This window comes from Pygocentrus nattereri, chromosome 3, assembly GCF_015220715.1.
Source record: "Pygocentrus nattereri isolate fPygNat1 chromosome 3, fPygNat1.pri, whole genome shotgun sequence".
Classification (NCBI taxonomy): Eukaryota; Metazoa; Chordata; class Actinopteri; order Characiformes; family Serrasalmidae; genus Pygocentrus; species Pygocentrus nattereri.
Genome location: NC_051213.1, coordinates 26,321,945 through 26,348,380, shown reverse-complemented (window position 1 = coordinate 26,348,380; position 26,436 = coordinate 26,321,945). Strand labels below are relative to the sequence as shown.

At 39.7% G+C, this 26,436-nt stretch overlaps 1 protein-coding gene across 22 annotated transcripts in view; it reads right to left on the bottom strand.

Annotated features, from left to right (window-relative positions):
• Positions 1–26,436, bottom strand: part of plecb (plectin b) — a 157,909-nt gene that overhangs the window by 34,422 nt on the left and 97,051 nt on the right. For 6 of the 22 annotated variants that reach the window (XM_037536870.1, XM_037536875.1, XM_037536879.1 and 3 more), the window contains 4 exons: positions 6,710–6,771; positions 2,368–2,382; positions 1,433–1,522; positions 339–374 (listed from right to left, as the gene is read on the bottom strand). In XM_037536870.1, coding sequence (XP_037392767.1) covers positions 339–374; positions 1,433–1,522; positions 2,368–2,382; positions 6,710–6,771 — 203 coding nt within the window. Of the gene's footprint in view, positions 1–338; positions 375–1,432; positions 1,523–2,367; positions 2,383–6,709; positions 6,772–9,644; positions 10,002–24,785; positions 24,949–26,436 lie in introns of those variants that run through there. The other 16 variants (XM_037536871.1, XM_037536877.1, XM_037536880.1 and 13 more) reach the window with 9 other exon arrangements.

Genomic DNA, 26,436 nt, shown 5'->3' with positions numbered 1-26,436 from the left:
ACCTGATGAACTACAACCAAAAAACTGTAAGTATATAGAACAGTAAATACTGCAGTAAACAAGCCACCAACTCTAGCAAAATATTTCGGACTGGTTTATAATTGTTTATTGAAAACCTGCTCAGTGTTTCTTTACAGAATCACAAAATTCAACTTAAAACAGTGCTTAAAAAGGCCAAACATTTGGCTGAACTTAACCTTAAAAAATGAAAAATATCAATGAAAAATCTTCACAAAAGGGGCAATACAGTCCACTCGTGGACTTATGTCGTCACATGGGAAAAACAAAAAAAACAAAGCATGAAGAAAAAAAAACACCTTATTGACAAACCCACTCACCAACCGCAAGTTCCTCACAACGTCCCTCTCTCTGGACTAGCCTCAGCAAGAGCAGTGCAAAGAGAGGAGGCAAAAGCCCACAGGGCAGAGGTCAAAGGTCAGCATACATAGGGAGGGAGGGATAGAAGGAGATAGAAAGGGAGGCAGAGAAGGAAGATAAGGAATCAAACAGGTGCCACACAGTTCAAAGAGAGAAGGCAAAGAGTGAAGTTAATGTGTTATGAAGGAAAAGCAGTACTATAGCATGGCATCAAGCTAGCAGAGAAATAAAGTATGCATGGAAAACCCAGTGTTTTGGGTGTGATTTCAATCAAATCAGCTCAGCTCTTGGATTTTGTTGAGCATATTAAAAGCAGTAAAAGTAACAAGAACAAGGAGCAGTTGGAAATGAAACCAAACTTAAAAGAAAACACAAAATGAGCACACACTACTTGGTGACAGCTCCATAGGCCCCATTCATATGTGGCATGAATATACGTCTTTGATGATTTAATCATAGGTGGACGGCACTAAGTATAGGTGTGATTGAGGTCTAATGCATCTTGGAGATGTGTTGTGACCTTCAGAGGTTGTCAGGGATGCATATTACATAACATTTGTATTGTGAATGCTAAAGCATCCCAATGTGTCCCAGACAGCAATGACAGAGAGGGAAGCAGTTTTGTAGCTTTTTTTGTCTCCTCCCTTGTTTGTTAGCAATCCATGCAACCCAAACCTTTGCACATTTTTGGACAATTAGCATGACATACTGATGTATTAAATGTATGCAGCACCCTTCCCCTTGTCATAAAATCCCATCACAAGTGTTCACTTGAGATGCATTCAAGAGTCGTGGAAATGCCAGGTGTGACTGGCTATATGTCTCACTATCCACTTAACATTGAATATTTAGAGACAGATGTAAGCACCAAGTTTGAACAAGGCTATAGTGTTTGGCAATAAAAATTGGTTTCTATTAGCTTAAGGATGTTGCTTAAGTACTTTGGGTTCAGTGGAATGGGTTGGGGTCAGAGACTGAGGTGTGAGGTTAGTTGTAGCTGAGTTTGGCTGCAGGACGGTTATTCACAGTCTCAAAAGCATTGAATGAGGCTCACCAGCGTCTCCCCAGAGAGCACCTCCAGCAGAGAGATCAGGTTATGTCCATCTCGTAGGTCTTCGTACAGATCAGACACATGACGCTGTGCCTGAAAACAGAAAGAGAGAGTAGAGAACTTTTTCAGAAGGCCAAATATTACTCTCTTCTCTGAAGAACAAAACCATCACATTTTCAGTGGTTGGTTTTGGTGTGTTATAGGCTTCACAGTGCAGTCTTCACTCAACTCTGCAAGAGAGCATCAGCAGGAATGCATGCCTAGAGGCAGTAAAGCGGCCTTGACTTCAGTAGAGACACACCTGCCCAAATACCAGCTGCCATCTTTGACAAGTGATTTATTAGAGTCATAGGCCAGTAATGAAATACTGAAACACCCCCCTCCCCCTTTCACTCCCTCATTCATAACTGCACTCTATGTGCTTCACTTCAAATTGTGCCTTTAAAGATATTTTCTTAAGAAACAGAAACAGAAATCTTACAGAAATCATTAAAGGCATTCATCATTTAACCCCTTGAACCCCAGACATACTCTTCAGTTATGAATCTTTGGGCTTTCTACACACAGGTATGTATATAAATTATGCAGTTTTAACAGGAAGGGACCGAAGTTTCGGCCTGAATTCAGGCCTCTCAAGAGTTCAAGGGGTTAAGTATCATGCATAGTAATACCAGACACACCAATACAAGAATTCAAGAAAATGAAAGACTCGTGGATTTCTTATGCTGATGTGCATTTGGTCATCTACTCATAGCTTACAAATGCTGTAAGCAGTTTGAATGTAGATCCAAGTGAAAGCATCATTCCTCATACTTTGACAGTGACAGCATAAGAAGCTCAGAGTTGAGGTGGAGAACCTCAGAGTGGAGAGGAACTCATGCACATCAAAAAGGGGTGGAGCCCCGTCCTGTCAGGGCCTGTGTGCAGATGGTACCTACCTCTGCTCTCCAGTGCTGCATGAAGAGATGAAGCATGAGACGAACACAGACAGAGATGGGATTAATAGAAAATGAGCAAAAGAAAAATATAATAGTGGGCATGAGGTGAAGATTAATGAGTACATCATGTTGATGAAAGATGGAAAAGAGGAATAAACATAAATTATGCACATTTATGGATTAGAGGAAATTAGTGTACTATCCAAGTAATTAGAAAAACTGACATGACAACTTCAAATTGATACAAATTACTATGCAAGTATCACTACATAGTACACTCATTCTTGGCCCTAAAAAATCTCTTATATATATATATATATATAAATAGACTGAGACTATATTATTTCAAATGTATGCACATACTCCAACACACCCGTACTACCTCTTAACTGAGCTTTGAACATGTTTGGACTGGTGGATGTTAAAGTTAAAGATTGTTTTAACAGTAACTTTAAAACCACTGAAGCTGAATGACTTCAATGAACATTCCAAACTGTCATAACATACTCTATACACACTGATTTACTTCTTGCTAGACTGCCAAGAGGGCCAGCCAAGACATCCCTAACTGTCTATCCCCCCTTTGTTGAAACATGTACATGAGAGCTTCAAGGGCCACTATACTGCAGGCGGCATCATTTGGGGCACTGGAAATATCATTATTACCTTGCTATGAGAACAGTGGCCAACTTAGCAGTAAATAAAGCAATGACTGAAAGCAGCATTGGGGTAAAAGTTAAATCATGGTATAATTAAGATTCTGATGATTTTGATATATGCCATGGTATGGAGGTTTTTATGAATATGTTTATCAAATGAAGCTGGATGACAGTCTCCATGCTAGGCTAGTGGCTAACAGGTAACTCTAAGAGACCACCTTTTCCTTCCACTCTTTTTCCCTGAAACTCATTAACTCAACCAGTATCCTGGATGAACTGGTATATCACGCAGTACTAAATGACTGACTTAAAGACGGACCACTAAGCGATCTTCTACCTATTTAAGCTAACTTTCTCAACAGGCTGCAATTGTGGTCTGGAAATACTAGGCTTGCCTCGACTTGTTTCATATAGACATTTATTACTTTAGTATAACTAACACTAGTCAGGTTTAGATTCAAGTAATACTCCCATTTGGACTGTCCACTGAACTTACTTTTTATACGCTGACCATGTTATCTTACTTTGACCTAAATATCTATTAGTCTATTAATAACACCTAAAATTGACACTAACAAAACCTAAATCTAAACTTAAACCTGACCTGGAACCTTATTCTAAAAACACTAACAGCTGATCATCAACTGAGTTTCACCAAAAAGTTTATGAATTTATTAAGTTTATTAAAAAAAAAAAAAAAAAAAAAAAAAAAAAGATGCTGTGCAGAATCAACACAGGATCTTCTGAATAATAGTAGTTCCTATACATTCATGAACTTTCCAACTTCTATATTTGATGTTAAAGCTGTCACAACTTCGCTCTACTAAGGAGTCAATAAATAAATAAATAAATAAATAAATAGACAGTGCAGATATTCAACCACCAGGGGTCATTGTTACATGTGCTACCAACATGTGGCTTCTGCTGACTGACAGATTTAAACAACTAGAACTGAAGTGGTCCTCAACCCGGTCCTTGGGGCTCCCAAACGGTCCACATTTTTGCTCCAACCTAACTTGCAACACACAGGTATGAATAATATAATCATGTTCAGAGCAATCAGAGACAGAAGTTCAACTGCCAGTCAGCACAAATAATAACCTTTTTAAATACAGTATCTGCTAACTTTCAGGAGTTGTCTTGTCTATTTGCAATGCACCAGTATTCATACTTTAACTCCATACATAACAAGATCTGTCCATCAGCACTGGGCAATAGCGTGCTGTTATAGTCATATTAAGTGGAAGCTATATGTCTGTTTGTGCTCACACTACAGCTGTTGACAGATAAAATCACAATGAAAACTGATAGCACCCATCAGCACGCTATGTTAAATGTAAGTGCCTTTCAAGGTTAAATTCATACATCTAGTCAACTTTCTATAAATTTAAGACTTTAGCAATGCAATAGACATATAGATTGATAGATAGATAGATAGATAGATAGATAGATAGATAGATAGATAGACATATAGATAGATAGATAGATAGATAGATAGATAGATAGATAGATAGATAGACAGAAAAAAGTGGCTATTTTATACAGCATGGCAGCCTGAATACAGTGCATGACTAATACTTTTGTTCTACTGTAGTCTGTGTACATTGTACACCTTTACTCTTTCACAGACAAACCACATCTCTGCTTTCTTCTGTCTCAGCACCCATCACTGAAGTGAAACAAGGTTTTCAAGTGAAAACAACTGCATGTCTCTTAACAGCTCCCAACAGTTGTCACCACCCTAAGCATCAGCCAATGAGAAATGCCACAGAGCCATCTGATTTATATCAACTAAAAGCCAGAAAGGGGAGCTTTAACTCAGTCTATTAACATTTCCCCCACCCTCTACACTAACTAATTGGTAGCACTTTACATCCTAAATGGTATAAAGTACATAAATGTAACCTAACAAGATTTTACATCCGTTTTATATCAGTCATGTTTCTTAATACATTCCTTACTAAGGTTTCATAACAACTCTCTTTTTCTTTGGTAATAGACTGACATATTATGAAACAATATGGCACTCATTTATATCTAACATTCAGTCGACTGAGCCTGCTATCATGACATAGCTACCTTCCCTGTTTTTCTTTTTTTATTTAATCTCTTTTAGATTATTACATTTGGAGGCGTAGGCCAATAACAGTATGACTGGACATGGTAACTCTGATATAGAAGATATGGAGTTAAAAGAGAAAAGCAATCCAAATATGAGCAGAAGCTGCAGCTAAAACATAAAGAAGCCAAGGGGAGACGGACTAACACTGCATGTCTGCAGCTAGCAGACAGCCACAAGCAGCCAAGCACATGTGCTACTGGTGGCCAGGCCGAATCCACAGGCCCTGAGCACAGTCGGCCGCTTCAGAGTGGCAAAATGAATCCAGATGTTTCAGACTTTCTCTTATTTCCACACAGCCAGCAACTCTCAACACAGTGCATATGTTTGTCTTCAATCAAGGGCTGAGGAGTTTGGCATTACACTGGCCTTTTGCAGAATAGTCTTTTGTGCTGCTCGAGGTTTTTTTCTACCTCATGGGTAAATGAATGGACCTCTTTGGTTTATAGGAGTCTGAGTGGTATAAATAGAAAGTTCTTGCAAGCTCAGGCCAATTAGCACTGACATTACAGTGGCTTACATCAAATGAGAAATGACATAGCACATTTTTCGCACACAGGAGTAGTTTTGGCAGGAGGTGTTTTTCTTTGCTAATGAGAAAGTATAGATGATCACAGGGTTTGCCTTTTCTAACCTCATGCAAAGTCCCTGAACTACCATAACTAGAGAAAGATAAATTGAATGGTATACAGCATTTTATTACAAATGTCTTGAGTGAGGTAAAAGTGAGGAAAGGTGCTTTGAATAGATTGCTGACATGTTTGAAGCTAGTGATGCTTTGGAACTAATTACAGTTTAGTGTGGAGTTGCCTTGGTGGTGTTCATTTGTCCATTCAGTCACTAGGTGAAATGATGCACACATTAGGACACATGCAGATGCTTAAGGTAGGCTGCTGTACTGTAACTATCCCAAATATTTTGTTGCCATGGAAGCTGCTTGCCTTGGCTTTATTCTTTAGTGCCTGCTCTGATAGGCATGAAAGTAGCAGAATACCTCTTAGTTTGGCATTCTAAACCTGAATCTAACAGCAAAAGTCCTGAGCCTTGACTGAGCTCTCCAACCAAACTGTTGCAATGTTTGTCTATGACCTTCTACTACCATCTGACTCCAATTTTGATAATTAATAGACATACGCTTTTGAAATAAAGATCAAGGTTTACCAGTATGCTAAATCATGAACATCGGACAACATCCAACCCAACTTCAACCAGTTAGAGGCTAATTAGAGCTGTGATTCAAGGAAAAGTATTCTGTGTGTACCTATAGTGGTTAGCACATATACTAGCTGCCAGTTTCCCAAGATGTTCTATTAGTTTTCCTTTCAAAAACATTTAATTTCATTTATAAATGAGAGCGAGTAGTTGAAAAACAGACATGACTGGGATAAGTAGACTACTAAGAATAAGAGATGATGAGCACATTTCAAATAATGTAAAAGGTCACCATGACTTGATAAGTATTTAATATGTCGAGATCTGGAAGAAGAGCCAAATGCTTGAGCCAAGTGACTACTACAGAAGTCTTTGAAGAATCAATAACAAGGAGAAAGGAAACATAAATTACCTTTATCAGGTGTTTGTTCACCCATTTTGTGAAAGTCTTTTTCTGTACTCGGTCCCGTTCATCTGCACAAAGTAAACAGAAACAGATATTAATTGTGCATAAAAATGATTTTCATCACACATCTGACCAATGCCATTCATATATTGTATTGCTTCTCAGGGAGAACAGAGATCATTTTCATCAATCTAATATCAATAATGAAATTAATATCTGCAGGCCTAGAGAATGCATTTGAATGGGAAACAATATGTCGAGTAAGAATACTTTCTGGACAATGACAGTCTGGACAGTCACCCCTCCCTGATTCAACCTCACTAAAGACATGTCAGGCCAAAATGAAATCAGCCCTTTGCACAGGCATGCCTTTCACTTCATACCAAACATACTGCACAATGGCTAAGGGGCACACATGAAAATGGGTGTTTCCTTGGCAGTTCTCTTGGATGTTCTGGCATGCTGAGTCGGTTCTTCCATAGTGCCATTGTGAAACACAGTGATGGTGAAGGCTGAAGAGGTGTCTGAGCTCAGAAGGTGACCTCAGGCAACACACAAACACACGTACAGACAGAACACTGGGAAGTACAATACTACTATTGCTCACCCAAGAAAAAGACTAAACAGACTCATGTACAATCCTTTCATCTTACAAAGATGTCACAGATAACACATATCCACACAACTTAGGATATTAAGGTTTACTTCTGAATTCACAAACAGTCCAAAACTTATAATAGCAATATTGCACAATTGTAGATTTCTAATTAAATTTTCTATTAATATTTAAGCAATTAACATTATTTGATAGTGATGGTAGGTGAGGAATGTTATGAAGAATGTTATCAAGGTGTGGAACTACGCAGGCCACTTCCTATTCCTAACACCATAATGTGCTCAATCATGTGAGAAGACCAAGCTGGTAAGATTTGAATTTAGGTATCATACTATTTTGTTTAGCAGGTCTTTGTGCCTAGAGCACACTGCAAATGTGCAGACAGGATGTGCTATATGAGACTAACTAAATCTCTATTTGCATGTCATAACTTATTGTTAAAATAAGTTTAGGTTATTAGGTTGACTGAGAATGATTCTAAGGAAGATGCTACAAAAGAACAGCAATGCATGAATCACTACCACTCTATTCTTAGATGACCCTAGAAGAAAAGAGCACAGAAATAACTGTCACAGTGACTGCAACCTAAAAGATTACCTCACTTACAGTATTAAGAAAGTTTCCTCTCAGTATCAGTGGCCAAAAAGTCTATTGAATTACATTAGCCTGGTTTCACTGACCTGAAACTTCAGAACTTCTACCATGATCCTTTAATGATCTGAAATCTAATCAATGTGTATAAGATCTATGACTTCTTTTCATATCTATGATTCAGATCCATTTGAACAAAATATCTTTTATTTTCTTCAACTAGTGTCACCACCATGAGGCGACACAATCTGGTCAATTAAAAGAGTCACAAATGCTTGCAAATGCTCCAATATTACTAGAAACAAAGTGGAAATGCCTTTTTTAGAATGAGAAGTTTGAGCTTTAAGCACGTCACATGAATGAAAAGAATGACGTGCCAGTACCTTTCAAATCCAGTCAGCTATCTAGGGCTGAAGTACAAAGATGTTTGCTTATTTGGGCCAATGCTGATACACCTACAGGCTATACTTTCTCTACATTTCTCTCCTGGGTGGGGTCAAGAGTAAATGTTATTGATCAACGTTGCCATGGTGAGCAACAGAGAACGGAAACTTGCCGCACTTTGACCAAGTTTAGTAGTCTCTGCTCATCAGTAAAAGACTTCCTGATTGGTTGTTCCCAATTCAATGAAAGTGAATCAATCACAAGTAACCAATCAGGGGCTTGCTCCAGTGTAGCCTTTGAGACTCAAAAACACTGACTCAAGTCCTCTAAAGAAGACACACTTTGACCTCAGGATCAGTGGATTCTACCCGATTCCTCACACAAGTATTGCGTTACAGTGCTAATGGTTAAGCTGTCACTGCTGCAATTACCTCAACAATGGACCCCACCCTCTGGCCAATGTGAGGTCAGGCACGCAGGAATCTGATGCCAAGGATTGTGTCTAATTCGCCTCTACTGATTTGGCAGCCATTCAATAACTCATCATTTATTATTGATCAATGATCATCTGCAATGCTCAGCACACAAGAATGAAAACATGAAACACTAAACATTAAACACATTAAGCAAATGACAGAACTGCATTGTGTTGTTGCCAAATAAACTATATACCCAAGATTACTTCAGCCGTGTTTGTTCCTCTACTAATGATCTGAAAGCCAACAGAACAGCAGGTTACGAGACAAAAGGGGTATGGCCTTTTCAGCCTGGATTCAACCAGCTTGACTTTTGTGATCTGAGAACTGGCGGTAGTGTCATTGTTGTGTGCCTTTTTTCCAGCACTAACTTTCAGCAGTGAAGCAAGACAGAAAGACCACAAGCTGAGCAAATATAACTGTAAAGATAAAAAGATAAGCGAAATGCTGATATAATCCAGTTCACCAGTTGGTAAAGACTTAAAAACAAGTCTAACCATAAATAAGCAAAAACACCATATTCAATTTGGTTCATGAAAGAACTAATTTTTCATATAATTACCAATTATGTTCCTGCAGGGAAAAAGCACAAAGTGTAACTCTCAGCAATGCACCACAACACCGAATTATGGTAAAAAGTGGGGAAAAACTTTCTCGTTCCAAGAGAAAACCACAGCCTCTCAGCACATCTGAATGAAGAGAGCATACAGATCATAAACTAGCACTTATTATGCTGGAAAATCCCTATGAATAACTATAAAGTAGACCTAAATAGATAGCATTGTGAGCAACACTAATGTGACTGTTAGGATTATTTTTAAGCCAACAGTCTCACGTCTCCATTCTGAGCAAGAGAGAGCTGTCTCTCAGGTACCTTTCCTGCCATCCATGGCCTTGAGCATCCCCTGATAAAAGCCATCCTCTGAGGGTGTCCTGTCTCTGCCCAGGCTGTCACTGGAGTAGTTCCTTTGTTTCTGTGAAGAGCTCATCTTCCCTCTCTTATGAGAACAGAATCAGTCCAGAGTGTTCTCCTATCCTGTGTACAACCACAGGCTGGTGTCTTGTTTTCTCACTTTTCTACTGCAATGCCAGGGAGCAGAGCAAATGTTGGCAGTACTGTGGTGAAGGTCCAGTCAGAACTCTTTCTCATTCTTTTCAGTGCTGTTCCCTCCCTGTTTAGCTCACGTTTCCTTTCTGCCTTTCTTTCTCTCGCCTAAATGATGCCTGCAGGCTACAGAGTCTGGACCTGTTCCTGTGCTGCTCTGAGTGTGCTTTGACTAAGTGTTTGGAGGACATTGACGGCTAGGCTCCGCCCACTTCAGCAATGCTCTGTCATGTTGGCAGGGGCCAGGACAGGAAAAGGGGGGGGGACTTGGAGAGCAAACAAGGTGTGGCTACCAGCATGGCCCATGTGCCACCCACATCCACCACACAAACACACCTTTTATATGAGTCAGTGTACAAGGAAAAATGGCATGAAATGCATACAGGATCAAAAGCAGTGAAGTGCACTGGGTTAAACTCCAACACCTATGATAAATCTGATACCATATTCACAACATAACTGCAATACATATATGTGCATCGAGAATACATTGCGCTACAATGCTGATCATCATTTTTAATATCCTGACTGCATGTGTTCAAAGTTAAATTTCTAGGTACTCCTGAACTTGTATCCTCATGTATGTGTACAAGCACAGACAAAACTACCTTTATTGATTAATCATACCACATTCCAGAGAAGATAGTCATAATGAGTTACTCATCATGTCTGTTGTACCAGGAAGGGTGTGGGAGGAGGTTGGTACTTAGGTGTCTGTAGGCTGGTACCATTACTCAGCTACCCATCCCAACCCAAACCACCCCAACCTTTCCCGCCCACACAGAGTGCATGCTTCCATGGAAACAAATATGGAAATGAGTTAGCGCTCTCTGTCACAAATACATTTCTTGGTAAATGGACACACTTCACTCAAACTGTTGTAAATAGATACACGTCTTTGTCTTCCCTATATTTGTACTTATTTTCCACCTCTATCACAGGAAACTAATAAATATCCCAGTAAATGTGGTTGGTCACAATCAGACCAGCTCAATTCCAGGTAAAGAACAAAAATGTCTTTCTTTATGTAATGTTTTCTTGAGTTGCTTATCTTTATAAGCAGTTACGTTTATGAAGCTTTCTGCATGAACTAAATAGAGTGACACAGAAAGGCCATTTAAATTATAATGATATAAAAAAAATACATGAAAAAATGAAACTGCATACAAAATGAATACACTAAGATTGAGCAAATCCAGCGGTGAACAAGAGCTGGTCAGTTACGTCCAATCAACCACGCCCGTCATTGCAATTCCCTAGTGCATCTAATCTCAGAAGTACTGCTCATTACCATACCTGTTCAGGCTTGATGCTAGCACAGTGAGTTTTAAATTGGCAGTGTGTAAGGGAGAGTTTGTGGAGGTGTGTTTTTTGTATGATATTTGACGGCTCTGCAGCAGACGTGGAGAGACACACCTTAAATAATGACTTTAGTAACTCCATGCATGTGTCCCTACAGGTGAAGGAATTAAGGAGTGGCAGGAGAAATCCAAATAAAATCCCCAGGAGCAATGGTACACTGACACAATGGAGCTCATAGTTTAACTGATCAAATAGTTTTTAACTTTCAATTATACTTAACCACCATGGTTTTTAAATGAAAAAAAACAACAACAACATATGAATAACATTTTAATACATTAGAACAATGAGGATTGAGTGTAATACTGAAAACTGGACTTATTTTACCTATTTTATCAGAGCAGCACTGTATGTTGTTTGTTGATTGTTATAACAATACTGATCTTTGCTATACTGACATTACAGAGAGCTACAACATAAAAAGGAGCCTTCCAGTCAGAATTTTTGGATGCGAAGCACCTCAGTGACGTTACTTATAGGGGTGGGCAATATGATATGTTCAGAGAAGCATTTTGTTTAACACAACAATAAAAGTCACAATAACAATAAAATATTGTCACATTGTTCACCTCTTATTGCTTGTGAACTCACTTATTCACTTAGATGCTCACTCACTCATACTTAGCAGACTGACATTCTCCACAAGGGGGTGCCATAAGGAGTCGAATAGCTTTTGATGCTTCCTAAGAGAAGGGCTTTACATTAATGACACTGTGTGTGCCTTTTAAGTGATGTTACCTGTAAAGGTAAAAAAAAATTACTGACCTATTGGAGTTTTTTTTTTTTTTAAGTATGAAACCTGCATCACAACTACACGTTCAACAGCTGCAGTTTTACTTGCATCAGCAAGTATCACACAGAAGGAGACCTTCATATTTAAATGTTCCTGTTTGTAAGTAAATCCTCTGTTTAAAAAAACAAAAAAAAAAAACCTCCACCCATGTCCTCGCCCACTCACAACCATCTCCAGCCAGCACTGTATGAGATAATCATCCAGTCAGACACTCAGCCAGGGTCAGCTGAGGAGTCATCGTCACTCCCTCCAGTTGAGCATAACTGAGATAATGCAAAGAGATAACTTACAAGACAGCAAATTTGGAAAAACAAATACAACAGAAAGACTACAAAAAACTCCTCTGACAACTACTGTTCAATGAAGCATGCCAACACGGTTGCTTCAGAGCTGTCTTCACTGCTACACAAGTCCCTAAGGAAAAAGGAAACCTGTTTTGACTGACTGCACTTATTTTTGTCCTCAAACTTAGTCATTATCTACCTGATCCACTGTCTGAATTTTCCTTATCATACATCTGCAAATCTCTCAGTCTTATACGGTGACACCACAGAGCCCTCATTCAGCCCTGAGAAATGTGAAGGGGAAGCACTAACTACAGGCTCTCTAGCCAAAGTCTAACTCTAGTGATGCATTCACATTGAGACTGTGGAACATCTTGGTCAGCAGAGGCGTTCTTGAAGGACATGCCAAAGAAACGTCCAATTACATGAAGGAAAAGTGCTTATTATGCTCCTCACTCACCCAGACCAGATGGTTCTTTAACACTTTTATGTAGGCAGAACCCACTCATATTTGACTGACTATTTTCAGTCCCACTGTGTTTCCCCTTCTTGCTGTCATTTGCTTGCGTCATATGGTCGGAAACTGGGGAAACCCCACTTGGCTATTTTGGAAGTTTAACTCAGGAGTTACCATAGATTCCTTGAAGGCTTCAGTCCAGGATGGTGAGAAGACAAATGCAGACTAGCTGATTAAAAGTAAAAGCAAGCAAACTAACAAAACGCTAAAATTATATGCTTTCAATTTACAAGAGCCAAGGGATTGCACAAGAATAAAATATGTTACTTCTACACAACTGATGTCTTTCAGTTTACTTCTTTTTAGTTCTTTTGGCAAGAAAAGTGTTGGTATAACACATCCTCTCAATGTGCAACCACTTTACAGATTTGAACCATGCACATTTGAAGCACTATATTATTTAGTGCACAGGTCATAGGTGTGTCTTAGGTTGCACCTACCACAATAAGAGAACTCACTGTGCTGTAATTATGCTTTAACCAGTGTACTCAGAAGCGTAAAAGGCCACAATTGCAATATACTAAAGCAGATTACCTGTACCACAACCAACTATTCAATCTATTAACCTTACCAATGGTGAACAAACACATCACATAAACCTTTTGTATTATGAATTGTATTCAACTCAAAAACATCATATACGACCTTTTCTTTGCTTCTCATTAAATTATAATTAGCTTTTACAACATTTCAAAATACTAGCTGCCTTTATATTTTGTGAACATTTCATGATAAATGGATCAAAATAAATGTTCCAAACTAACTTTAACAAATTACATCCTTTAATATTCAGAATATATCTTCTATATAGTTATTATTTTGGAGATGTTTGGTTTTGTATAGCAGCAACAACAAGCAGCTGGTACAAGTTCAATATGAACTCTGTAGTTTGTTGTACAACCACACCAAAGCTCCAAATAAAGATCACCAAAAACATTCAATAAGCACACATTAGGATAAACTCTAACTAAAACTATGATGAACAGGTCAGAGGACATAAACTGTCGTTTGGACTACGACGGCGACTTAAAAAGGGTAAAATTTCACATTCCTGTGTGGGGTGTAACTAGATCCCTCTACCAACACAGGTGGAACTTTCCCTAGCAGATCTCAGCCTTATTTTCCCCCTTCACTCTCTTTCTCTCCCTCCTCTACTTGTGGTAACATGTGCTAAGCTGCCTGCCCCACCCAGGCAGAGAGGAATGTTAATAAAATGAGGAGAAGTAAACAGCTCACCTCAACAGAAATGCTAACAGCATCATACAGTACCACAGACACACCTTGTCCTGCATTAACAGAACAAAATGCTCTGTGTTTTACACTTTAGTAGCAAAACATGAAGGCAAAAATAATTGGTCACTATAATGCACAACACAACTGGGCTTGGTCATCCTAAATGACCTAAGTTTTTAGGTAAAATAAGACATACATCTTCACATATATATTCAGTCTTTGTAGGGGTGACCATTTGTCTTTCCCCATCCTTTATGATGAGGAGTCATTTGCCATTAATATCTATGATGATCTAACACCATGGGTCAGATGTCAATGTTGTATCAACAGAGGATTTGAGGATGAAGCTAAATTTTGATTAAGCTTGAGCCACAACAGGACAGTGCTGGCACTGGCAACTGGCATCTAAAATAACTCATTGCACTGTCCTCTTAGAGTCAGCATGGAAAATCCCAAATCCCCAAAAAATCCCTCTGCACCTTTCAGATCATTCTTTCACTAAAAGTTTAAGGATTCAGAATAATGGACAAAGTCATAACTGTGTAACCAGCTGTCTCCCTCTAATGGAGGAAACTGAGAAGAACATTTTACTCATTGTCAGTACAGTTACTGCATATCATAGCTGTGATGGAACGAAATGGCCCATATTTTTCTTGTAGTTCATTTTTTCCCTGAGCTCTACTTATAACTTTTGTGTAGTTTCATGTACAAAAAAGGTCATAATTCATATTTACCTAACCATTTTCCAGTCTTTGTTTATCACTTGGAATTAAACAGGCTGTTATTGTTACTGTGCATTAAAGACTGATATAGGTAAATGACTTCTGACTGGTCACCCTGCACTGCACCTTATTCAAAAAGCAGCCTGGTCTAAAACAATCATATTTCAGCGACTTCAGCATGAAAGGGCGGGGCCAAACTCCTGAATGCTGAATAACTGGATGTATGTAAATCAACACTTTCCATATATATTAGGGAAAGGGAGGAAAATTCATTTTTCCATGATATGGGCCATTTTAATGATTTAAAACGTTCGTATAAGGTGAAGTTTATTCCAGTGACCATACTGTAATATACTGATCTCCAATTGTGTTGTACATATTAGGTTCATTTGGCTATGGGTAGAGAAGGATGTAAGACAAATATGAGAAACTTAAGTAAGTTAGGGAGAAGCTGCGGTAAGCAAAGAAACCAAATGCACGGCAATTATGGAAACAGCACATTCCTTTAAATCACTATAACTGACTGGGTAGATTGTTCTACTCTAGAACAGAGGGTCTTACAGGTTTTACAATTTGTTACTTAAATAAAAGTCTGACCACTCTTCAATCAATCAACATAGTGTAAACAGTATAATATTTATTCTCACAGTCTGTATCCCAATTTATATGTTTTCTTTTACCCATGTTAAAAAAATCTAACATATTATTTGTATTTCAAAAAAGCAAATAGGATAGGATGGGTTAACGTTTTTATTATTATTATTATTATTATTATTATTATTATCAGTAGTAATGCAATAAATTGTGCAGTTATTTGAATATTTGTCACAGTGAATATGAATGAGCATCAAATAAACACTAGATGGCGATACAACATAGACAGCAGTGGATAAATTCTTTACTAAACTGAACTGCCTTTTCAGCCAGTCTTGTTTGGTCTCCTCCATTCAACACACATACACACACACACACACACACACACACACACACACACACACACACACACACACACATGTCAGTCCTGTGACTGTATGAGCACTTGCCAGCACTCGTTCTTTGTATGTGAAAACATTTGATTCTGATTAAATGTTTATGCTTCTGATTCTGAATAAGCAATTCTCAGGTAGGGCAATATGAAAGTAGATGATGCCAAAAGAATCTAATGGACTGCTGAGTGTGACTCATTATGATAATGTGCACACTCCTTATACTGGCCAGCAGTTCATGAGTGCTGTCTGCCTTTATTGTGAAACTCTGCATCTCTAGTAACTCCTCAGAGCTGCTACTGCTAGATCATGTCACTATGAGAGCAATGAAAACTGAGTGCTGCATAATTTTAAGCAAGGCTATGAAAAACAAACATATTAACAATCCATTCTGTGTTACAAATGACTAACGAGAAGTTAATGTGATCAGATTGCTCTAGCTCACAGTCACTACAGAGGCATTTCTTTTTGCTGTCTTTATGTGTCTCTTTGTCTGTGTACGATAGTCACTTGGTCAACGCCTACTAAGCTGAAGCCCTCCCAAATGACCATATTTAGAGAATGTACTGGAACTCACCTGCGCAACACATCTTGCTATATAAAAGTCGGACTCTCTCTCCATAGCTTAACTCATTCAAACAAACTTCCTGTTGGTAAAAAGGTCCAGTAGCGTCCATGCTATACAATACTTTAGCATCAGCAGGGCTCTCTGCCATCACAACAAGATACCTTGCACTTTTAAGAGTCCTTCTGCTGTGCTCTCTCCCACACACAAAGATGCCCACACCCCCTTTCATTTGTCCTTGACAGACAAAAAGCAAAACCATCCAATAGAATCCAATAGCAGTGTGACTTTGGCTCAATGTGTTTGGCAGGCTTGCAGTAAAGAATCAAGCATTACAGCTCCCCACACAATGCTACTGAAAAAAGACAAGAATTAAGTAATTAACTAGGGCTGTTTGATACAAGTTGATCAGTATGTTACTAACTGTTGCTTCGATCATGTTTCCTAAATAAAATATGCTGAAAAGTACGTCCACACTGTAAACTATGTATTTCAACAAGCATTTGTAAGAGTTTCGGAAGATAATTGAGATGGGGACATGAGCAAGGTTGTGGCTGCTGTTCATGTGCCAGCAAGGCATAAAAAAGAGAGAGAGCAAGAGAGAGAGAGCGAGAGAGAGCGAGAGAGAGAGAAAGAGAGAGAGAGAGAGAGAGAGAGAGAGAGCGAGAGAGAGAGACACACAGAGGGAGGGAGGTATGCAGGTGTGTGAACACATTTAAAGTTTGGTGTGTGAGACAAAGGAATCTGATCTGATAACAGACGTTCAAGAGCTTTATTATAGAAGCAGTTATAATAATTACGACTGTCAGACCTGTCCTTTCCTCTAGGCATGTCATGGCATAGACATAGGCTGGAATTCACAGACATACACGACAGTGTCATAAACTTTAACCATGCATCCTCGGCCAAATGTCCCAAAAAAGTATTTTTCCATGCAATTGCAAAGTTACAGTGGATTTGTGTTTCACAAGCTGTTTAATATGGCAGTAAACCTCACACATAGAAATTCTTTTACCCCCAAAAACAAAACCTTTTGATGTGTACAAGGCATGTTCATTGGAATCTACATAAGACTTCAGGCAGGTTTTCATCGTTCTGTAAGGATCACAGATCTTGACTGTGGAGGGAAAGCAACGCTGATGTCTTCAGTGTAAACAATCTCCAGGTGTATTATTACATTATGTTCTCAGGCATTATCAGCTCTCATGAACACAGGACACTGCCACACCCATCATCTTAGAACTTTCAGCCTCTTAGCAAGGACACAATTATGATCTGTGACAACTGATTCAAGTTCAAAACCAAGAATTTGACATTTTGAGCTCTAAACCCTGGAAACTTTTCACTGTTTACTTTTTATTTTGTATTTCCTTTCAATCTTGGTCAGGACAGCCCAAGGAATGGACTATAACTATAACTTCCTATACAATACTTCTTCTTTCGGCTGCTCCCTTTAGAGGTCACCACAGCGGATCATCTGCCTCCATCTTGCCCTATCTACAGCCTCCTCTACTTTTACACCAACCATCTCCATGTCCACCTTCACTACATTCATAAACCTTCTCTGAGGTCTACCTCTTCTCCTTCTACCAGGCAGCTACATCTCCAACATTCTTTGACCAATATATCCACTATTCCTCCTCAACACATGTCCAAACCATCTCAACCTGGCCTCTCTGGCTTTATCTCCAAACTGCTCTACCTTCACTGTCCCTCTGATCTGCTCATTTCTAATCTTGTCCATCCTTGTCACTCCCAACGAAAATCTCAGCATCTTCATCTCCGCCACCTCCAGCTCAGCCTCCTGTCTTTTAGACAGAGCCACAGTCTCCAAACCATACATCATAGCAGGATGCACTACTTTCTTGTAAACCTTCCCTTTCACTCTTGCTGCTATCCTTCTGTCACACATCAGCCCTGACACCCGTCTCCACCCACTCCATCCTGCCTGCACCCTCTTCTTCACCTCTTTTCTACACTGTCCATTGCTCTGGATGGTTGACCCAAGATATTTGAAGTCATCCACCTTTACGACTTCTACTCCTTGCATCTTCACCTTTCCACCTGCCTCCCTCTCATTCACACACATGTATTCTGTCTTGTCTCTACTGACCTTCATTCCTGTCCTCTCCAGTGCAAACCTCCACCTCTCCAGATTCTCTTCCACCTGCTATCTACTCTCACCACAAATTACAATGTCATCTGCAAATATCATGGTCCATGGAGCCTCCTGCCTGACCTCATCTGTCAACATTTCCATCACCATTGCAAACAAGAAGGGGCTCAAAGCTGATCCCTGATGTAACCCTACCTTCACCTTGAAACCATTTGTCACTCCAACTGCACACCTCACCACTGTCTCACTATCCTCATACATGTCCTGCACCACCCTAACATACTTTTCAGCTACACCTGACTATCTCATACAGTACCACAGCTCCTCTCTTGGCACCCTATCATATGCCTTCTCTAGATCCACAAAGACACAATGTAGCTCCTTCTGACCTTCTCTGTACTTCTCTACCAACACTCTCAACGCAAAAATTGCATCTGTGGTACTCTTTCTGGGCATGAAACCAAACTACTGCTCACTGATCTGAACCTCTCGCCTTAGCCTTGCTTCAACAACTCTTTCCCATACCTTCATGGTGTGGCTCATCAACTTTATACCTCTGTAGTTACTGCAGCTCTGCACATCACCCTTGTTCTTAAAAATGGGGACCAGTACACTGCTTCTCCACTCATCAGGCATCCTCTCACTCGCCAGGATTTTGTTAAACAACCTGGTTAAAAAGTCCACTGCCTTCTCTCCTAAACATCTCCATACCTCCACAGGTATGTCATCTGGACCAACTGCCTTCCCATTCTTCATCCTTTTTAAAGCTGCCCTCACTTCCACCTTACCAATTCTCTGCACTTCCTGATCCACTATCTCTCCCCCATTGTCCTCCTCTCTCTCTCGTTTTCCTCATTCATTAGTTCTTCAAAGTACTCATTCCATCTACTCAACACTCTCTGTTCACTCACTAGTACATTTCCCTGTCTATCCTTTAACAGCCTAACCTGCTGTACATCCTTTCCAGCTCTATCTCTCTGTTTAGCCAAACGATACAAGTCCTTTACTCCTTCTTTACTGTCCAGCCTCTCATACAGCTCATCATAGGCCTGAGCCTTTGCCTTTGCCACCATTCTTTTCGCTATGTGACTAGCCTCACAGAACTCCTGCCTACTTCCTTCATCTCTCTGGTTATCCCACTTTTTCTTAGCTGCTTTCTTCTTCTGAATACTCTCCTGGACTTCCTCATTCCACCACCAACTTTCCTTGTCTTCTTTCCTCTGACCAGACGAAACACCCAACACATTCTTGCCAGTTTCTCTCACCACCTTAGCTGTAGTTTCCCAGTCCTCAGGTAGCTCCTCACTGCCCCCAAGGGCCTGTTGCAATTTTTCCCTGAACTCTCTTCCTCTTCTGTGTTTCTAATCTCATTCTACAGACAACCACCCTATGTTGCCTTGCTACACTTTCCCCTGGCACCACTTTACAATCTCCAATCTCCTTTAGGTGGCATCTCCTGCTAAGGATATAATCCACCTGTGTGCACCTCCCTCCACTCTTGTATGTCACCCCGTGTTCTTCCCTCTTCTGAAAATACGTGTTCACCACAGCCATTTCCATTCTCTTTGCAAAATCTACAACCATCTGACCTTCTGCATTTCTGTCTTTCACACCATACATACCCAGCACCTCTTCATCCCCTCTGTTCCCTTCGCCAACATGTCCATTGAAGTCTGCACCAATCACTAATCTCTTCTCTCTAGGGACACCATCTACCACTTCATCCATCTTACTCCAAAATTCCTCCTTCTCCTCTAACTGACAACCAACCTGTGGTGCATATGAACTGACCACATTCAAAATTACACCATCACAACTTCCTATACAATACTACTACTAATAAAAGACCAATATAACACAACCAGAATGCATATACTGTAAAAATGAAAGAGAATGATAGAAATGCTGAGATGCTGATTTCATTCTAATCTCTTTCATGCATTTGCATAACTCCTGCTCTTTTGGTTGTACAGTGATTGTGTATGAATGTCTGTATATGGTTTGTCTGCACAGAGAGCATTATTCAAACAAAGGATGCCATAATTAATACAAAACTAAGATTAACTCATTTTCTATTAAGACTGAAACAAAGTACATGCTAAAACTATCATTGCTGTGTATTTATATCTTGAGAGGTATTAGAGAGACAGCTTTTTTATCCAATAGATCATTTTGTACCAAACAGTAAAAAAATATTGTTGTTCAATATCTTGGAGGTTGTAGATAAGCTCTGTAGGTGGAAGATGTATGACTTTATTGCAGTGATTAATGTCATTCTTAACCTATTATTGAAGAAATACCCTTTTTGGAAATTCACATTAAATCTAATTGATGTATCAGTATTAATGAGGTATACTAGATATTTTGGTACTCTAATGTCAGCGTTAGCCTTATAGTGGTATTAGTACTGGACTTGGTACTATAGTAAAATTTAGTATACATAAGTGTTCGTTGCATTAGAGTGTTATCTGAACACTCCAGTCCAGGTTTTACCTAATTTACCCACACAGCAGTGTGTTCCCACACTAGGGTATTCCTATGAACTGTGACAGTATAATCTTTCTTAATCTTCTTTCCCAGACGCTTGATCTTAAAACAAATGTGGTTTAAATGAAAAAAATCGTAATGTTTATTTATCATTTTTGCTCAGATTTACCGATTTTTCAAAACCTCATCATCCCAGCCCTATAAAACCATTGGTAATACACAGCAGACTGAGCCGCAAATTATATTCTTTTATTCTTCAATTGCGAGTTTATTAAGGTCTTGTTCTTTGTTCAAAAAAGGCACTGAGGTAGGTTTGCTCAGTGACTGGCTTGGGCAAGTGCACTCTGTTCATTCTTTTCACTGGAACTTTCCACCATCTCTGCTGTCCTGTTTCCACTGTATTACGTGATTTTATACCACTAAGACTAATATTAATATAAACGAATACTAATGTGCCATCATTTTAAGTCATTTTGCTCTGAATCAAACTAATTTCTTCCCATCTCATGAGAACTGAAGCTGAGCTTGTAGCATTCAGTTTATTTAATGTTGATGTTTGCACATGTATTTACAATTAAAGGTTGCGACTGAATAATATTTAATGCAGCTGACAAGTTGAACATCTGCAGCTCTGATTATTTGCTTTGATGGTGAAACTGAGATCCATATCTTGAGCTACCAGCCTTCTAATCAGTGGCCAGCTCATCATAGATAATGCCAACAGAAACACAGAACCCAAGTGTAAGGTTCACACTTGGACTGCATCTCTTGGGGAGAAGGATGGTGCAGTGGCATAACCCACCCTTTCCCTATCTGGTGACTCCATGCATCAGAATGAACCAGTATCATCTGCCTCATTTCCCAAGCAGTCTAGCCTCAGGCCTTTCTCAATTAGCCTAGTCATGATGGCTGAGTAATGGGAAAAAAATATGGAAATATTGTGATGTGTAATGTGAATCCCATTTGAATGTGTGCATGAGATATTAGGTCCCAGTGACAGTAAATGAGGGATCACATGGAAAGAGCTGTCAGCAGGTAGAGCTGTGCCAATGATAGAGACCAGGTGCCAGCAGATAACACAAGTCAGCTCTGTGACATGGAGCTCCAGGGTCCATCTTTGATCAAGGCTTCTCTTTCACTGGCAGACGAAACTGAGACGGCAGTATACAAAACTTTGTCTGAGTAATCTCATAACCCCCATTTTTATTTGGCAAAAGCTCAGATATGAAGGGCAAATTTACAAGATGCCTCAAGCTGACTTTAGGGTCATGAAGACAAGGCCATCTGATTTAACACTGGTTGCCACTAAGAAGCTAATCCAAGTTTTTGTCTTAACTGAGACATCAAAGATTGACAGGTAACATCTGTGTCCATAAACATGCACCTGACTAATTCAGCACTCTCAGACAAAGGCTTATCACATTCTATACCTGTATCGTCAAACCTGGATACAATCCAGCACTACAATGACAGTATCAGAGTGGTCTGTGGTCCATTTATGGGTTTGTGTTGGGAGGTATGCTTATAAGGACTGAAGTTTAAAGACATGAGTTCTTCAGAATATCATTCCCACAGAGGCATTAAAGCCAGCGAGGTGACAGATCTGTGTGGTCCCATAATGTTGTCATGTTCTCTGTATAAAGTTCCTCCACACGGACGGATGCAACATGAGATACAGACCAGTGTGTCCCACACAAGCAGGGCATGTCTAGGGGTAAGTGAGCAAAGTTGAGTAAAGGTCAGTCACATACATGCAATGCAGACATAGTATCTCAACAGCAGAGAAGTGTTAAACAATATAACATAGTTTCCACTGGGTTGGAATGCATCTACAGTATTCTACACTAAAGGAAACTCCTATGTCTGAGGGTACAAATATGGAAGATTGCACACTCAAGGCTTTAGGGAGGAATAACAAGTAAACATAAAAAGGAGTGACAGAGAATAAAGCAAAAAATACAAGACTAAAAAAAGCATAAAAATGCTGCTCAAGCCTACATACATGTTTACAGTAAAAGGCTTCAAAGATCTATAGTACAGTATATTGTCACTGTCTAGACTTCCTTAGAATAAGTAACTGTTGCATTAACTTCGAAGTTAACTATGCTTTTCTCTTCTCCTGTAAAGTTATCACTTAGGACAAGGTTTTGTTCTCACAGCTATGATGTTGTATATGAACTCTCCGTCTGTAGTGGAGCACCCATTTCCCCTCCCACTAGCTGATGTACCCCACTCCCACAAGGTTACGCTCTCTCCTGCTAAGGCAGGACAGGCTGAGACATGACTCATTCACAAGAGGACATACGGTAGAACGTGATACACTCCAGATGAAAGCCATGATAAACAATTGTGCAGCCACAAACAACATAGTGACTTTGATCTTTTAGCTGTGCTGCACTAGACCAAGAAAAGTACAGACTTGAAAAACTTAAACTTGAAACCTCCCTGCAGTGTCCTAACATCTCTTACCTTGCCTCCTGCGCTTCCTCAAATGCCACACAGCTATGAGGGTGATGACGTGCCCCAAAACCACCAGAGTGGGGAGCCCAGATCCAGGGGGGCTTGCAGGCATTAGGACCGAGATAAGCATGGGACAAGTCAGGCAGCAACAGGTGGGAGGACATTGGGCGAGACAGGAGGGGGGGTAATGCTGGGTGTGCCACAGAAACGAGGGGTGGGTCTATTTTTTAAAAAGCACACAAGCAGTGAAATGTCTTCCAGCAAAAAGCTGGAGGGAAGAAAGTTAAAGATGCATCTCTTCATGTGCTTTTTCACCCTCCTAATGGGAATTTGCTCTGCTCCCTCCTTCCTGACATTTACACACCCTTCTCAACCCTTCCCTCTCCCCTTTCTTCATCTTAAAACGCTTTGTACACTCTGTCTACCAACTTAAACTTTAGTTTGAAAAGGTGAGCTGATCTTAATTCATCAAAACATCACCCTACTCACAAAAAGATCTTGTAATCATCTACTCTAACAATTTTGCCCATCATGTTTTCATTCTTGAAATAAAAATAGACCTACAATTGTGAGCTACTAAGCTGCTAAATAAAAACTAGTCTATCAGGAAAATCTTGTAGAGAGAAGAATAAACTTAACAGAAAGGAATGTCTTCTGTGGAAGCTTAACTAAAAGGAAAGAAAACATGTTCATTAAACTCATCACTTCAAAATCAATTATTCTTTAATAATATCAATCCTGTTTATTACTTCAATAGTACAGAGCTTCTAGGACACTGCACTATAAAAGCAGTTTGATGTCACCAAACAAACACTGCCTTCCCAATGTTCCGTGAGCAGCTTAACCACCCAACACATATCACAAGAGACCTGGCGAGATGGAGCCAGAGATTCCTGCTTCAGGGAGAAACAGGTGGAAGCGTTTTTACAGCACCCGAAAGCAATCAGCATGCAGAAAGGCCAAAGACTACCCAACAACTCACCAAATTAACTCTCCTTGGCTTTTTAACTCACCCAACAATCTTTGACACAACACTGTCACTCAAGCTCAAGCAACTGTCAGTCAAATCTGGTAGACAGAATCACCTCCAGATAGCTGGAAGCAGGGGAAGTCATGTAAGCTCAAATACAGTAAGCATAGGGGGGAAAAAACCTTGAAATATCACACCTAATTCAAGTCATGCATGGTGTGAAGGGGTTTAAATATGGAAGAGAATTTGAGTCTGGCTTGCTGAAGGTCGCGCCAAAGTGTCTGTATGTGCATTTCCCCTCCTCCCTCCGCCACAACAGCAGTTTGCTTGTTGGGTTTGCCAAAGACACACACACACACACAACAACACGGACACACGGACAAAGTCGGACAACAGTTTTAATACGCTAACCTACCAGGTATGACCTTCATGGATCAGGCTATGTGGATGGAGAGGAGGACGAGCAGAGCAGGAGCAGGAAAATGAGGGGACAGGAAGACGTTCCAGTTTGTTTGGTGTGCCCTGTTTCTCCCCCTGCGTAATATTGACAGCCTGCGCCTGCTGCTTGGATATGTCAGCCTTCTCCCTGGTGGCTTTGTAATTAGGCCAGGGAGGGGGTGGCTGGAGGCCTAGGGGTGGTCAGGGGGCTGGGCAAGGGTCCAGTGAGCTGGGTATCAGAGCCTGCTGTGGATATAAATATCAAGCAAAGCGACGCACTCATGCTAGCTCAGTTAGAAACTGATGAAACGGCTATGGTGTTCACATGGCTTCACAGAACCTGAAGGAGATCAGCCTGTGCCTGGATGATTAAAGAGCTATTCTGTAAGATTATGTCACACATCTACAGCTTCATGGGACAATCTGACCTTTCCAACTTGCTCTGGCAGCTGCAGATTTTGGAAAAAAGGAGTCTCCGCATCCATAACATAACTCTGTGTGTTTGATATTCTGAAACTAAGGTAACACGAACACTATACCGCCAGCCTGCGATGCCATAAGAACACAAAAACAATATGTGTATAAGATATTTACTGAAGATATTTCATGATACAATAGTCAACCTAGTTTTTCCATTGTCCACAGTAAGAAAAGTACTTGAAAAAGAAGAAAAAGAAGAATGGAAAATGTTTTGGACCCTGTGCTTGATCATCAAGGGATCATTCACTCTCTTGTACATTTTATAATATAAAACCCAAATTAAATTTAAAATCAAATGCAGAAAAGAGTGTTTAAGTTGGCTAAACATATAGAGCAATTTTAAGTATTAAACATAATCTTGGATTAAACTGTGCTGCCGCTTGTGAATCATAACTAAAAATTCTCTAGATTTTTTAATCTATATAACCAAAAAAGATGGTACTTCAAGGATTCTAGACTTAAGAAAATGGCTCTATATAGAACCATGAACACCCAAAGAACCCAATGCATGACTAAATTCTTGCATTGTTAAAAGTTTTTTCAGATTGATGGAGAATGTGCTGTATATGGTTCTATAGAACATGTGTTGCTTCCTGAACATGCGTCTTTATAGCACCAAAAAAGGCTGGTTCTATTGTCACAAGCTTGACAATGTAACAATAACTCTTTTTGGTGCTTCAAAAATGTTATATATAGAACCATATACAAGATATTCACCATCAATCTGAAGAACCATTTCAAGATGCAAAGAAGCCTTTAATCACCTAAAAGGTTCTTTGAGTGTTTGTGGTTTTATATTAAACCATTTTCTTTACTAAAGAACCCTTGAAAAAAAACATAAGTTTTAAGAGTGTAGAATTATCTTTTATCTTATATAGTGTAAAAAGCTGCTTTCATGGTATTTTCCATATTGGATAAGTCACGCCCTCCATATCCAGCCCTGTGAGAGTAGCAGTGTATCCCATAAATAAGGAAGCAGTGTCAGAATGCCACAAATAGTTAGAGATTCCCATCTCTCTCTATCAAATGGTACCCTGATGCCTTAGAGACCTCCCACATTGCACAACAGACCTAAATATAGCATGTTTTACAGACACTTTAAAACCAGCATATGGCGTGGTAGATAACAGTGAAGAAAGACAGACAAT